General features: G+C 48.8%; 1 protein-coding gene across 1 annotated transcript in view; it reads right to left on the bottom strand.

The window, feature by feature from the left end:
- Positions 1 to 12,625, bottom strand: part of gbe1b (glucan (1,4-alpha-), branching enzyme 1b) — a 333,639-nt gene that overhangs the window by 56,276 nt on the left and 264,738 nt on the right. The window contains exon 16 of the mRNA XM_046296301.1: positions 5,053 to 5,170. Coding sequence (XP_046152257.1) covers positions 5,053 to 5,170 — 118 coding nt within the window. The remainder of the gene's footprint in view (positions 1 to 5,052; positions 5,171 to 12,625) is intronic.

The raw sequence follows: 12,625 nt of genomic DNA, 5'->3' as shown, positions 1-12,625 counted from the left end.
TTTTGTCACCAAAGCCCCATATACTACCCACCATTGCGACCTGTACGCTCTCGTTGGCTGGCCCTCGCTTCATACTCGTCGCCAAACCCACTGGCTCCATGTCATCTACAAGACCCTGCTAGGTAAAGTCCCCCCTTATCTCAGCTCGCTGGTCATCTCCCATAGCACGCTCCCAGGTATATCTCTCTGGTCACCCCAAAACCAATTCACGCTTCCAGCAGAACGAACTACAAAAATCTCTGAAACTGGAAACACTTATCTCCCTCACTAGCTTTAAGCACCAACTGTCAGAGCAGCTCACAGATTACTGCACCTGTACATAGGCCACCTATAATTTAGCCCAAACAACTACCTCTTTCCCAACTGTATTTAATTAATTAATTAATTTTGCTCCTTTGCACCCCATTATTTTTATTTCTACTTTGCACATTCTTCCATTGCAAATCTTCCATTCCAATGTTTTACTTTCTATATTGTATTTACTTTTCCACCATGGCCTTTTTTTGCCCTTTACCTCCCTTCTCACCTCATCTGCTCACATCGTATATAGACTTGTTTATACTGTATTAGTGACTGTATGTTTGTTTTACTCCATGTGTAACTCTGTGTCATTGTATGTCGAACTGCTTTGCTTTATCTTGGCCAGGTCGCAATTGTAAATGAGAACTTGTTCTCAACATGCCTACCTGGTTAAATAAAGGTGAAATAAAACATAAAAAATAAATATATCCCCTCTAGACTAGACTCTAGACCCTAGACTCACTACACTATATCCTCTATATCCCCTATACCCTAGAGTCTATATCCTACACCCCATATACTCTATACCCTAGACCCTATAGTCTATTTCCTACACCCTATATACTCTGTACCCTAGAGCCTACACTCACTACACTATATCCTCTATACCCTATATCCTATACTCTTAGTGACTGCTTGAGATACACAGTACGCCTCCTCCACACTCACAACAGATACTATATTCACAAACACAAAGAACACAGTATCAATCTGCCCCCGAGGAGAAACAAACTGCAGTCCTCGGTCTGTCCCCTGACAGAGTAGGGGGTACTGCATGGCCTTTCTGAATGTACCTATGTGTGTGTGTGTGTGTGTGTGTGTGTGTGTGTGTGTGTGTGTGTGTGTGTGTGTGTGTGTGTGTGTGTGTGTGTGTGTGTGTGTGTGTGTGTGTGTGTGTGTGTGTGTGTGTGTGTGTGTGTGTGTGTGTGTGTGTGTGTGTGTGTGTGTGTACGTACAACAGAGAGAATTGCAAGGAATTTCTGAATTTACCCATATTTGATAATGTACTTCAGGCAGAATTCAAAGCGTACATTAATGATAGAGACGGATTAGAGCTGGGAGACTAGAGCTGGGAGACTAGAGCTGGTAGACAAAGACTAGAGCCGGGAGACACAGACTAGAGCTGGGAGACTAGAGCCAGGAGAGTAGAGCCGGGAGACACAGACTAGAGCTGGGAGACTAGAGCTGGGAGACTAGAGCTGGGAGACTAGAGCTGGGAGACTAGAGCTGGGAGACACAGACTAGAGATCGGAGACTGAGACTACAGCTGGGAGAAACAGACTAGAGCTGGGAGACTAGAGCTGGGAGACACAGACTAGAGCTGGGAGACACAGACTAGAGCTGGGAGATGCAGACTAGAGCTGGGAGACTAGAGCTCGGAGACTGAGACTACAGCTGGGAGACACAGACTAGAGCTGGGAGACAAGAGCTGGGAGATGCAGACTAGAGCTGGGAGACTAGAGCTGGGAGACACAGACTAGAGCTGGAAGACTAGAGCTCAGAGACTGAGACTACAGCTGGGAGACGCAGACTAGAGCTGGGAGACACAGACTAGAGCTGGGAGACACAGACTAGAGCTGGGAGACACAGACTAGAGCTGGGAGACAGGGAGACTAGAGCTGGAAGACTAGAGCTGGGAGAATAGATCTGGGAGATGCAGACTAGAGCAGGGGAGAGCTGGAAAACTAGACTAGAGCTGGGAGACGCAAACTAGAGCTGGGCGACACAGACTAGAGCTGGGAGACAGAGACTAGAGCTGGGAGACGCAAACTAGAGCTGGGCGACACAGACTAGAGCTGGGAGATGCAGACTAGAGCTGGGAGACAGAGACTAGAGCTGGGAGATGCAGACTAGAGCTGGGAGATGCAGACTAGAGCTGGGAGACACAGACTAGAGCTGGGAGACACAGACTAGAGCTGGGAGACAGAGACTAGAGCTGGGAGACACAGACTAGAGCTGGGAGACTAGAGCTGGGAGATGCAGACTAGAGCAGGGAGACTAGAGCTGGGAGACGCAGACTAGAGCTGGGAGACAGAGACTAGAGCTGGGAGACACAGACTAGAGCTGGGAGACAGAGACTAGAGCTGGGAGACACAGACTAGAGCTGGGAGACTAGAGCTGGGAGATGCAGACTAGAGCAGGGAGACTAGAGCTGGGAGATGCAGACTAGAGCTGCAGACTAGAGCTGGGAGATGCAGACTAGAGCTGGGAGACACAGACTAGAGCAGGGAGACTAGAGCTGGGAGACTAGAGCTGGGAGACGCAGACTAGAGCTGGGAGATGCAGACTAGAGCTGGGAGATGCAGACTAGAGCTGGGAGATGCAGACTAGAGCTGGGAGATGCAGACTAGAGCTGGAGATGTTACTTAACAGCAGACTAGAGCTGGGAGACAGCAAACTCAGAGAGCTGGGAGACAGAGAGCTAGAGCTGCTCTCTCAGAGATGCAAACTAGAGCAGGGAGACTAGAGCTGGTGTTACTTAACAGCAGAGTTCTCTCTCTCTCAGAGATGTTACTTAACAGCTAGGTTCTCTCTCTCAGAGACAGCATAGACTAGAGCAGGGAGACTAGAGCTGGGAGACTAGAGCTGGGAGATGCAGACTAGAGCAGGGAGACTAGAGCTGGAAAACTAGAGCTGGGAAAATAGATCTGGGAGACACAAACTAGTGTCTACTTATACTGTCTTCAAAATCACACCAACCAAATAAGACCATGTCATGATGGAGATGTTACTTAACAGCATAGAGTTCTCTCTCTCTCAGAGGTGTTACTTAACAGCATAGAGTTCTCTCTCTCTCAGAGGTGTTACTTAACAGCATAGAGTTCTCTCTCTCTCAGAGGTGTTACTTAACAGCATAGAGTTCTCTCTCTCTCAGAGGTGTTACTTAACAGCATAGAGTTCTCTCTCTCAGAGGTGTTCTAACAGCATAGAGTTTCTCTCTCTCAGATGTTACTTAACAGCATAGAGGTGTTGTTCTCTCTCTCAGAGGTGTTACTTAACAGCATAGAGTTCTCTCTCTCAGAGATGTTACTTAACAGCATAGAGTTCTCTCTCTCTCAGAGGTGTTACTTAACAGCATAGAGTTCTCTCTCTCTCAGAGATGTTACTTAACAGCATAGAGTTCTCTCTCTCTCAGAGGTGTTACTTAACAGCATAGAGTTCTCTCTCTCTCAGAGGTGTTACTTAACAGCATAGAGTTCTCTCTCTCTCAGAGATGTTACTTAACAGCATAGAGTTCTCTCTCTCAGAGATGTTACTTAACAGCTCTCTCTCAGAGATGTTACTTAACAGCATAGAGTTCTCTCTCTCTCAGAGATGTTACTTAACAGCATAGAGTTCTCTCTCAGAGGTGTTACTTAACAGCATAGAGTTCTCTCTCAGAGGTGTTACTTAACAGCATAGAGTTCAGAGGTGTTCTCTCTCTCAGAGATGTTACTTAACAGCATAGAGTTCTCTCTCTCTCAGAGATGTTACTTAACAGCATAGACTTCTCTCTCTCAGAGGTGTTACTTAACAGCATAGAGTTCTCTCTCTCAGAGATGTTACTTAACAGCATAGAGTTCTCAGAGATGTTCTAACAGCTCTCAGAGATGTTAATTAACAGCATAGAGTTCTCTCTCTCTCAGAGGTGTTACTTAACAGCATAGAGTTCTCTCTCTCAGAGGTGTTACTTAACAGCATAGAGTTCTCTCTCTCAGAGGTGTTACTTAACAGCATAGAGTTCTCTCTCTCTCAGAGATGTTACTTAACAGCATAGAGTTCTCTCTCTCAGAGATGTTACTTAACAGCATAGAGTTCTCTCTCTCTCAGAGATGTTACTTAACAGCATAGAGTTCTCTCTCTCTCAGAGGTGTTACTTAACAGCATAGAGTTCTCTCTCTCTCAGAGATGTTACTTAACAGCATAGAGTTGTCTCTCTCTCAGAGATGTTACTTAACAGCATAGAGTTCTCTCTCTCAGAGATGTTACTTAACAGCATAGAGTTCTCTCTCTCAGAGGTGTTACTTAACAGCATAGAGTTCTCTCTCTCAGAGGTGTTACTTAACAGCATAGAGTTCTCTCTCTCTCAGAGGTGTTACTTAACAGCATAGAGTTTCTCTCTCTCAGAGGTGTTACTTAACAGCATAGAGTTCTCTCTCTCAGAGATGTTACTTAACAGCATAGAGTTCTCTCTCTCAGAGGTGTTACTTAACAGCATAGAGTTCTCTCTCTCTCAGAGATGTTACTTAACAGCATAGAGTTCTCTCTCTCTCAGAGGTGTTACTTAACAGCATAGAGTTCTCTCTCTCAGAGGTGTTACTTAACAGCATAGAGTTCTCTCTCTCAGAGATGTTACTTAACAGCATAGAGTTCTCTCTCTCTCAGAGGTGTTACTTAACAGCATAGAGTTGTCTCTCTCTCAGAGGTGTTACTTAACAGCATAGAGTTGTCTCTCTCTCAGAGATGTTACTTAACAGCATAGAGTTCTCTCTCTCTCAGAGATGTTACTTAACAGCATAGAGTTCTCTCTCTCAGAGGTGTTACTTAACAGCATAGAGTTCTCTCTCTCTCAGAGATGTTACTTAACAGCATAGAGTTCTCTCTCTCTCAGAGATGTTACTTAACAGCATAGAGTTCTCTCTCTCAGAGATGTTACTTAACAGCATAGAGTTGTTTCTCTCTCAGAGATGTTACTTAACAGCATAGAGTTCTCTCTCTCAGAGATGTTACTTAACAGCATAGAGTTGTCTCTCTCTCAGAGGTGTTACGTACCAGCATAGAGTTGTCTCTCTCGTTGAAGGGCTGTGGTTCAGTAAAAAACTCTGTGTTGTGGTCCAGTCTGCCATGGCCTCCGTACTGCACCTCATCACTGTCCAGCTTGATGGTGTATCTGTGTGGGGTCAAAGGTTAAGGAACACTGGCATAAAGAGAAATGGAAAAAGATGGAGAGAGGGAACACAAGAAGGGTGATGAGGAAGAGACAGGAAGGGAGGAACATAAGGGTGATGAGGAAGAGACAGGAAGGGAGGAACACAAGGGTGATGAGGAATCAAATCAAATCAAATCAAATTTATTTATATAGCCCTTTGTACATCAGCTGATATCTCAAAGTGCTGTACAGAAACCCAGCCTAAAACCCCAGACAGCAAACAATGCAGGTGTAAAAGCACGGTGGCTAGGAAAAACTCCCTAGAAAGGCCAAAACCTAGGAAGAAACCTAGAGAGGAACCGGGCTATGTGGGGTGGCCAGTCCTCTTCTGGCTGTGCCGGGTAGAGATTATAACAGAACATGGCCAAGATGTTCAAATGTTCATAAATGACCAGCATGGTCAAATAATAATAAGGCAGAACAGTTGAAACTGGAGCAGCAGCACAGTCAGGTGGACTGGGGACAGCAAGGAGCCATCATGTCAGGTAGTCCTGGGGCACGGTCCTAGGGCTCAGGTCCTCCGAGAGAGAGAAAGAAAGAGAGAATTAGAGAGAGCATATGTGGGGTGGCCAGTCCTCTTCTGGCTGTGCCGGGTAGAGATTATAACAGAACGTGGCCAAGATGTTCAAATGTTCATAAATGACCAGCATGGTTGAATAATAGTAAGGCAGAACAGTTGAAACTGGAGCAGGAGCATGGCCAGGTGGACTGGGGACAGCAAGGAGTCCTCATGTCAGGTAGTCCTGGGACATGGTCCTAGGGCCCAGGCCAGTTGAAACTGGAGCAGCAGCATGGCCAGGTGGACTGGGGACAGCAAGGAGTCATCATGTCAGGTAGTCCTGGGGCATGGTCCTAGGGCTCAGGTCCTCCGAGAGAGAGAAAGAAAGAGAGAAGGAGAGAATTAGAGAACGCACACTTAGATTCACACAGGACACCTGAATAGGACAGGAGAAGTACTCCAGATAAACAAACTGACCCCAGCCCCCCGACACAAACTACTGCAGCATAAATACTGAGGAGAGACAGGAAGAGGAAGAGACAGGAAGAGGAACACAAGGGTGATGAGGAAGAGACAGGAAGGGAGGAACATAAGGGTGATGAGGAGGAGACAGGAAGGGAGGAACACAAGAAGGGTGATGAGGAGGAGACAGGAAGGGAGAAACACAAGAAGGGTGATGAAGAAGAGACAGGAAGGGAGGAACACAAGAAGGGTGATGAGGAGGAGACAGGAAGGGAGAAACACAAGAAGGGTGATGAAGAAGAGACAGGAAGGGAGGAACATAAGGGTGATGAGGAGGAGACAGGAAGGGAGGAACATAAGGGTGATGAGGAGGAGACAGGAAGGGAGGAACATAAGGGTGATGAGGAAGAGACAGGAAGGGAGGAACATAAGGGTGATGAGGAAGAGACAGGAAGAGGAACACAAGGGAAACCTTCCTCCAACTACACACCTCCCTGTTATGCTGTGTGACTGACAACACCGGCCCACATTAACACACAGTCCAATAGGAAAGTGTCTGAACCGTGCAGCTCAACAGATTAATTTATTACATAAATAATGTATTTCATCAAACAAACAAAACAAAACAAATCTCTGTGTCTTTGCTACACTGACTCAATGAAATATTAAATAAAGTCATTTCCTTTGACTCGTGTAGGGAAAGAAACAGAGGAGAGAAGTACGTGAGCAGGCTATTGGGGGGGGATTTGGTTCTACACTTTTATTTGTACGATCCCTCTTGTTCTCCTGAACTTGTAATCAGTCAAAGTCTGTACCGAATGGAACCCTATTCCCTACATAGTGCGGACTCCTTTTGACTACAGCCCTACGTGCCCTGGTTAAAAAATAGTGCACTATAAAGACTTGGAATAGGGTTTCATTCAGGACAAATCTAGGGTAGATTGATGGCTTGGCCCACTGGGCATTATATTCTCTATGCATGTGAGAGCCTTGTGCCTGCCAATACAATCAACAAGGTACTATAGTTAACAGGGTGTCAGTGAAATATATCATATGTATGGTCCAAATAAGACGAGATATGCATGTCAAATGTAAATATTTAATATATACCTATACGCTATGGGTATATAACGATATTGGCCTGTGGTAGCTACATGACAAGGAGAGGAGAGGAATGGGGATAGAGAGAGAGATAAAGAGAGATAAAGAGAGAGAGAATAGATGAATTGGACCTGGGAGGCTCTTCTCTCTCTGTGGTGTTTTGTTTACCTTTGTCTCTCTGAGCACCTCAATAGACAGGACAGTAGACCTGAGTCCAAAATTACACCCTAATTCCTTATACTTTCCCCCACTCTGGTCAAAAGTAGTGCGCTATCTTGGGAATAGAGTGCCATTTGGGACGCACTCCTAGGTAACAAACAACCAGGAGCTTGGCGGGAAGGAACACATGCAAACTGGATCCTAATTGGCTAGGTGAAAATCACCTCATCTCCCCATAGGCCAGTCTGAGGAAGGAGTCAGTTGGAGTCAGATCCTCAAACACTTCCTGGTTCTGCCCCAGGGCCGGGGAACATTCTACTTGTCTGCTTTGATAGCCATGATTAAAAAGAAAGAAGCTCTGCTCAGTGTGTGCATTATTTCTACTGAGAAAGACATACACACTCCTCCTCCTCCCCTCCCTCTCCTCTCCTCTCCCTATCTCCTCCCATCTCCTCCTCCTCCCTCACTTCCTCCCCCCTCCTCCTCCTCTCCCCTCTCCTCCCCCCACTCCCTATCTCCTCCCCCCACTCCCTCTCCCTATCTCTCTCCTTCCCCCCCTCTCCTTCCCCTCCCCCTCCCCTCTCTCCTCCCCCTCCCTCTCTCCTCCCCCCCCTCTCTCCTCTCCCTCTCTCCCACCTCCCTCCTCCTTCCCCCTCTCTCCTCCCCCCTCCCTCTCTCCTCCCCCTCCCCTCCCCCTCTCTCCTCCCCACTACATCTCCCTCTCTCTCCCTCCTCCCCACTACATCTCTCCTGCCCACTCCCCATCTCCCTCTCTTCTGCCCACTCCCCATCTCCCCCCCTCTCTCCCCCTCCCCCACTCCCCATCTCTCCTCCCCATCTCCCTCTCTCTCCCCCACTCCCCATCTCCCTTTCCTCTCCTCCCCCCCACTTTCCCCTCTCCCTCACCCCCCCTTTCCTCCTCTCCCTCACCCTCTGCCTTCTCCCTTTCCTCCTTACATTAGAGAATCCTGACAAAATCCTCATTTTTGTTGTTGTGGATATTTAAGGATGGTTCTAAAAAATAAAACAAAAGAAAACATTGATAAATAAAATCTCTCAGGAATCATAACGTAAAGCAAAGATGAGAATCAACAGACTCAAAGACTCCAACAGGAATATTACCCATCCTGGTGATTTCAATTCAGTTGATACCACAGTAGAGTATATGATTAGTTAGATAATGACTGACGAGATAATGAACATTGTTATCCTACCATCCCCACACATTGCAATTCATTCAAGGCTCATTTAAAAGCTGATTTCAAACCATCTGGCTGCAATCCAGCAACCAAAGACATTAAATAACCTTATGCCTCTTCTGTGTGTGTGTGTGTGTGTGTGTGTGTGTGTGTGTGTGTGTGTGTGTGTGTGTGTGTGTGTGTGTGTGTGTGTGTGTGTGTGTGTGTGTGTGTGTGTGTGTGTGTGTGTGTGTGTGTGTGTTCGTATGCTGAATTGTAAATGGAGGACAGTTAATTTGATGTTCCCTGGCCAACATTGTCTGGGGTAAGTGGAGCTCCAGGAGGCATTCAACAATGAGGTTGGTGTTATTGTCTACAGATGGCTGCTATAACAGCCTGCAGTTCAGCTATAAATGAGGTTGGTGTTATTGTCTACAGATGGCTGCTATAACAGCCTGCAGTTCAGCTATAAATGAGGTAATAATAATAATAATGTTGGTGTTATTGTCTACAGATGGCTGCTATAACAGCCTACAGTTCAGCTATAAATGAGGTTGGTGTTGTTGTCTACAGATGGCTGCTATAACAGCCTACAGTTCAGCTATAAATGAGGTTGGTGTTATTGTCTACAGATTGCTGCTATAACAGCCTGCAGTTCAGCTATAAATGAGGTTGGTGTTATTGTCTACAGATGGCTGCTATAACAGCCTGCAGTTCAGCTATAAATGAGGTAATAATAATAATAATGTTGGTGTTATTGTCTACAGATGGCTGCTATAACAGCCTACAGTTCAGCTATAAATGAGGTTGGTGTTGTTGTCTACAGATGGCTGCTATAACAGCCTACAGTTCAGCTATAAATGAGGTTGGTGTCATTGTCTACAGATGGCTGCTATAACAGCCTGCAGTTCAGCTATAAATGAGGTTGGTGTTGTTGTCTACAGATGGCAGCTATAACAGCCTACAGTTCAGCTATAAATGAGGTTGGTGTCATTGTCTACAGATGGCTGCTATAACAGCCTGCAGTTCAGCTATAAATGAGGTTGGTGTTGTTGTCTACAGATGGCTGCTATAACAGCCTACAGTTCAGCTATAAATGAGGTTGGTGTCATTGTCTACAGATGGCTGCTATAACAGCCTGCAGTTCAGCTATAAATGAGGATGGTGTTGTTGTCTACACATGGCTGCTATAACAACCTGCAGTTCAGCTGTGAAGTATTGTAATGAATACAGGCTTTGTGAATAGGGGGAAGATTTAGGAAAATGGTCAATTCTGAAGCACTAAGCCGACCCCATCGCTTCCTACCCACCCCCATCACTCATTACCCCTACCTACCCACCTGCATCTCTCATTACCCCTACCTACCCACCCCCATCACTCGATACCCCTACCTACCCACCCCCATCACTCAGTCCCCCTACCTACCCACCCCCATCACTCATTACCCCTACCTACCCACCCCCATCACTCATTACCCCTACCTACCCACCCCCATCACTCGATACCCCTACCTACCCACCCCCATCACTCAGTCCCCCTAACTACCCACCCCCTTCGCCCCCTACCTACCCACCCCCATCACTCATTACCCCTACCTACCCACCCCCTTCGCCCCCTACCTACCAGTCCCCCTACCTACCCACCCCCATCACTCATTACCCCTACCTACCCACCCCCTTCGCCCCCTACCTACCCACCCCCATCACTCATTACCCCTACCTACCCCCCCCCTACCCACCCCCATCTCTCATTACCCCTACCTACCCACCCCCATCACTCATTACCCCTACCTACCCACCCCCATCACTCATTACCCCTACCTACCCACCCCCATCACTCATTACCCCTACCTACCCACCCCCCCTACCTACCCACCCCCATCACTCATTATCCCCTACCTACCCACCCTCATCGCGCATTCCCCATACCTACCCACCCCATCACTCATTACCCCTACCTACCCACCCCCATCACTCATTACCCCTACCTACCCACCCCCATCACTCATTACCCCTACCTACCCACCCCCATCACTCATTACCCCTACCTACCCACCCCCATCACTCATTACCCCTACCTACCCCCCCCATTATCCCCGCCCCCTACCTACCCACCCCCATCACTCATTACCCCTACCTACCCACCCCCCCCATTACCCCTTCCTACCCACCCCCATCGCTCAGTCCCCTACCTACCCCACCCCCCCCATCGCTCATTACCCCTACCTACCATTACCCCCCTACCCCCCCATCGCTCATTACCCATACCTACCCACCCCCCCCATTACCCCTTCCTACCCACCCCCATCACTCATTAAGCCTACCTACCCACCCCATCGCTCATTACCCCTACCTACCCACCCCCATCACTCATTATCCCCTACCTACCCACCCCATCGCTCATTCCCCATACCTACCCACCCCCATCACTCATTACCCCTACCTACCCACCCCATCACTCATTACCCCTACCTACCCACCCCCATCACTCATTACCCCTACCTACCCACCCCCATCACTCATTACCCCTACCTACCCACCCCCATCACTCATTACCCCTACCTACCCACCCCCATCACTCATTACCCCTACCTACCCACCCCCATCACTCATTACCCCTACCTACCCACCCCCATCGCTCAGTCCCCCTACCTACCTACCCACCCCCATCACTCAGTCCCCCTACCTACCCACCCCCATCACTCATTACCCCTACCTACCCACCCCCATCACTCATTACCCATACCTACCCACCCCCATCACTCATTACCCCTACCTACTCACCCCCATCACTCATTACCCCTACCTACCCACCCCCATCACTCATTACCCCTACCTACCCACCCCCATCACTCATTACCCCTACCTACCCACCCCCATCTCAGTACCCCCCTACCTACCTACCCACCCCCCCATCACTCAGTCCCCCTACCTACCCACCCCCATCACTCAGTCCCCCTACCTACCCACCCCCATCACTCAGTCCCCCTACCTACCCACCCCCATCACTCATTACCCCTACCTACCCACCCCCATCACTCATTACCCCTCCCTACCCACCCCCATCACTCAGTCCCCCTACCTATCTACCCACCCCCATCACTCAGTCCCCCTACCTACCCACCCCCATCACTCATTACCCCTACCTACCCACCCCCATCACTCATTACCCCTTCCTACACACACCCCCATCACTCATTACCCCTACCTACCCACCCCCATCACTCATTACCCCTACCTACCCACCCCCATCACTCAGTCCCCCTTCCTACCCACCCCCATCACTCATTACCCCTACCTACCCACCCCCATCACTCATTACCCCTACCTACCCACCCCCATCACTCATTACCCCTACCTACTCACCCCCATCACTCATTACCCCTACCTACCCACCCCCATCACTCATTACCCCTACCTACCCACCCCCATCACTCATTACCCCTACCTACCCACCCCCATCACTCAGTCCCCCTACCTACCCACCCCCATCACTCATTACCCCTACCTACCCACCCCCATCACTCAGTCCCCCTACCTACCCACCCCCATCACCCCTACCTACCCACCCCCATCACTCATTACCCCTACCTACCCACCCCCATCACTCATTACCCCTACCTACCCACCCCCATCACTCATTACCCCTACCTACCCACCCCCATCACTCATTACCCCTACCTACCCACCCCCATCGCTCATTACCCCTACCTACCCACCCCCCCCCCCATTACCCCTTCCTACCCACCCCCATCACTCATTAAGCCTACCTACCCACCCCATCGCTCATTATCGCTTCCTACCCACCCCCATCACTCATTATCCCCTACCTACCCACCCTCATCGCGCATTCCCCATACCTACCCACCCCCATCACTCATTACCCCTACCTACCCACCCCCATCACTCATTACCCCTACCTACTCACCCCCATTACCCCTTCCTACCCACCCCCATCACTCATTACCCCTACCTACCCACCCCCATCGCTCAGTCCCCCTACCTACCCACCCCCAT

Source organism: Oncorhynchus gorbuscha, linkage group LG13 (genome assembly GCF_021184085.1).
Source record: "Oncorhynchus gorbuscha isolate QuinsamMale2020 ecotype Even-year linkage group LG13, OgorEven_v1.0, whole genome shotgun sequence".
In the NCBI taxonomy this organism is placed as follows: Eukaryota; Metazoa; Chordata; class Actinopteri; order Salmoniformes; family Salmonidae; genus Oncorhynchus; species Oncorhynchus gorbuscha.
This window is presented reverse-complemented; position numbering and strand designations above follow the sequence as displayed.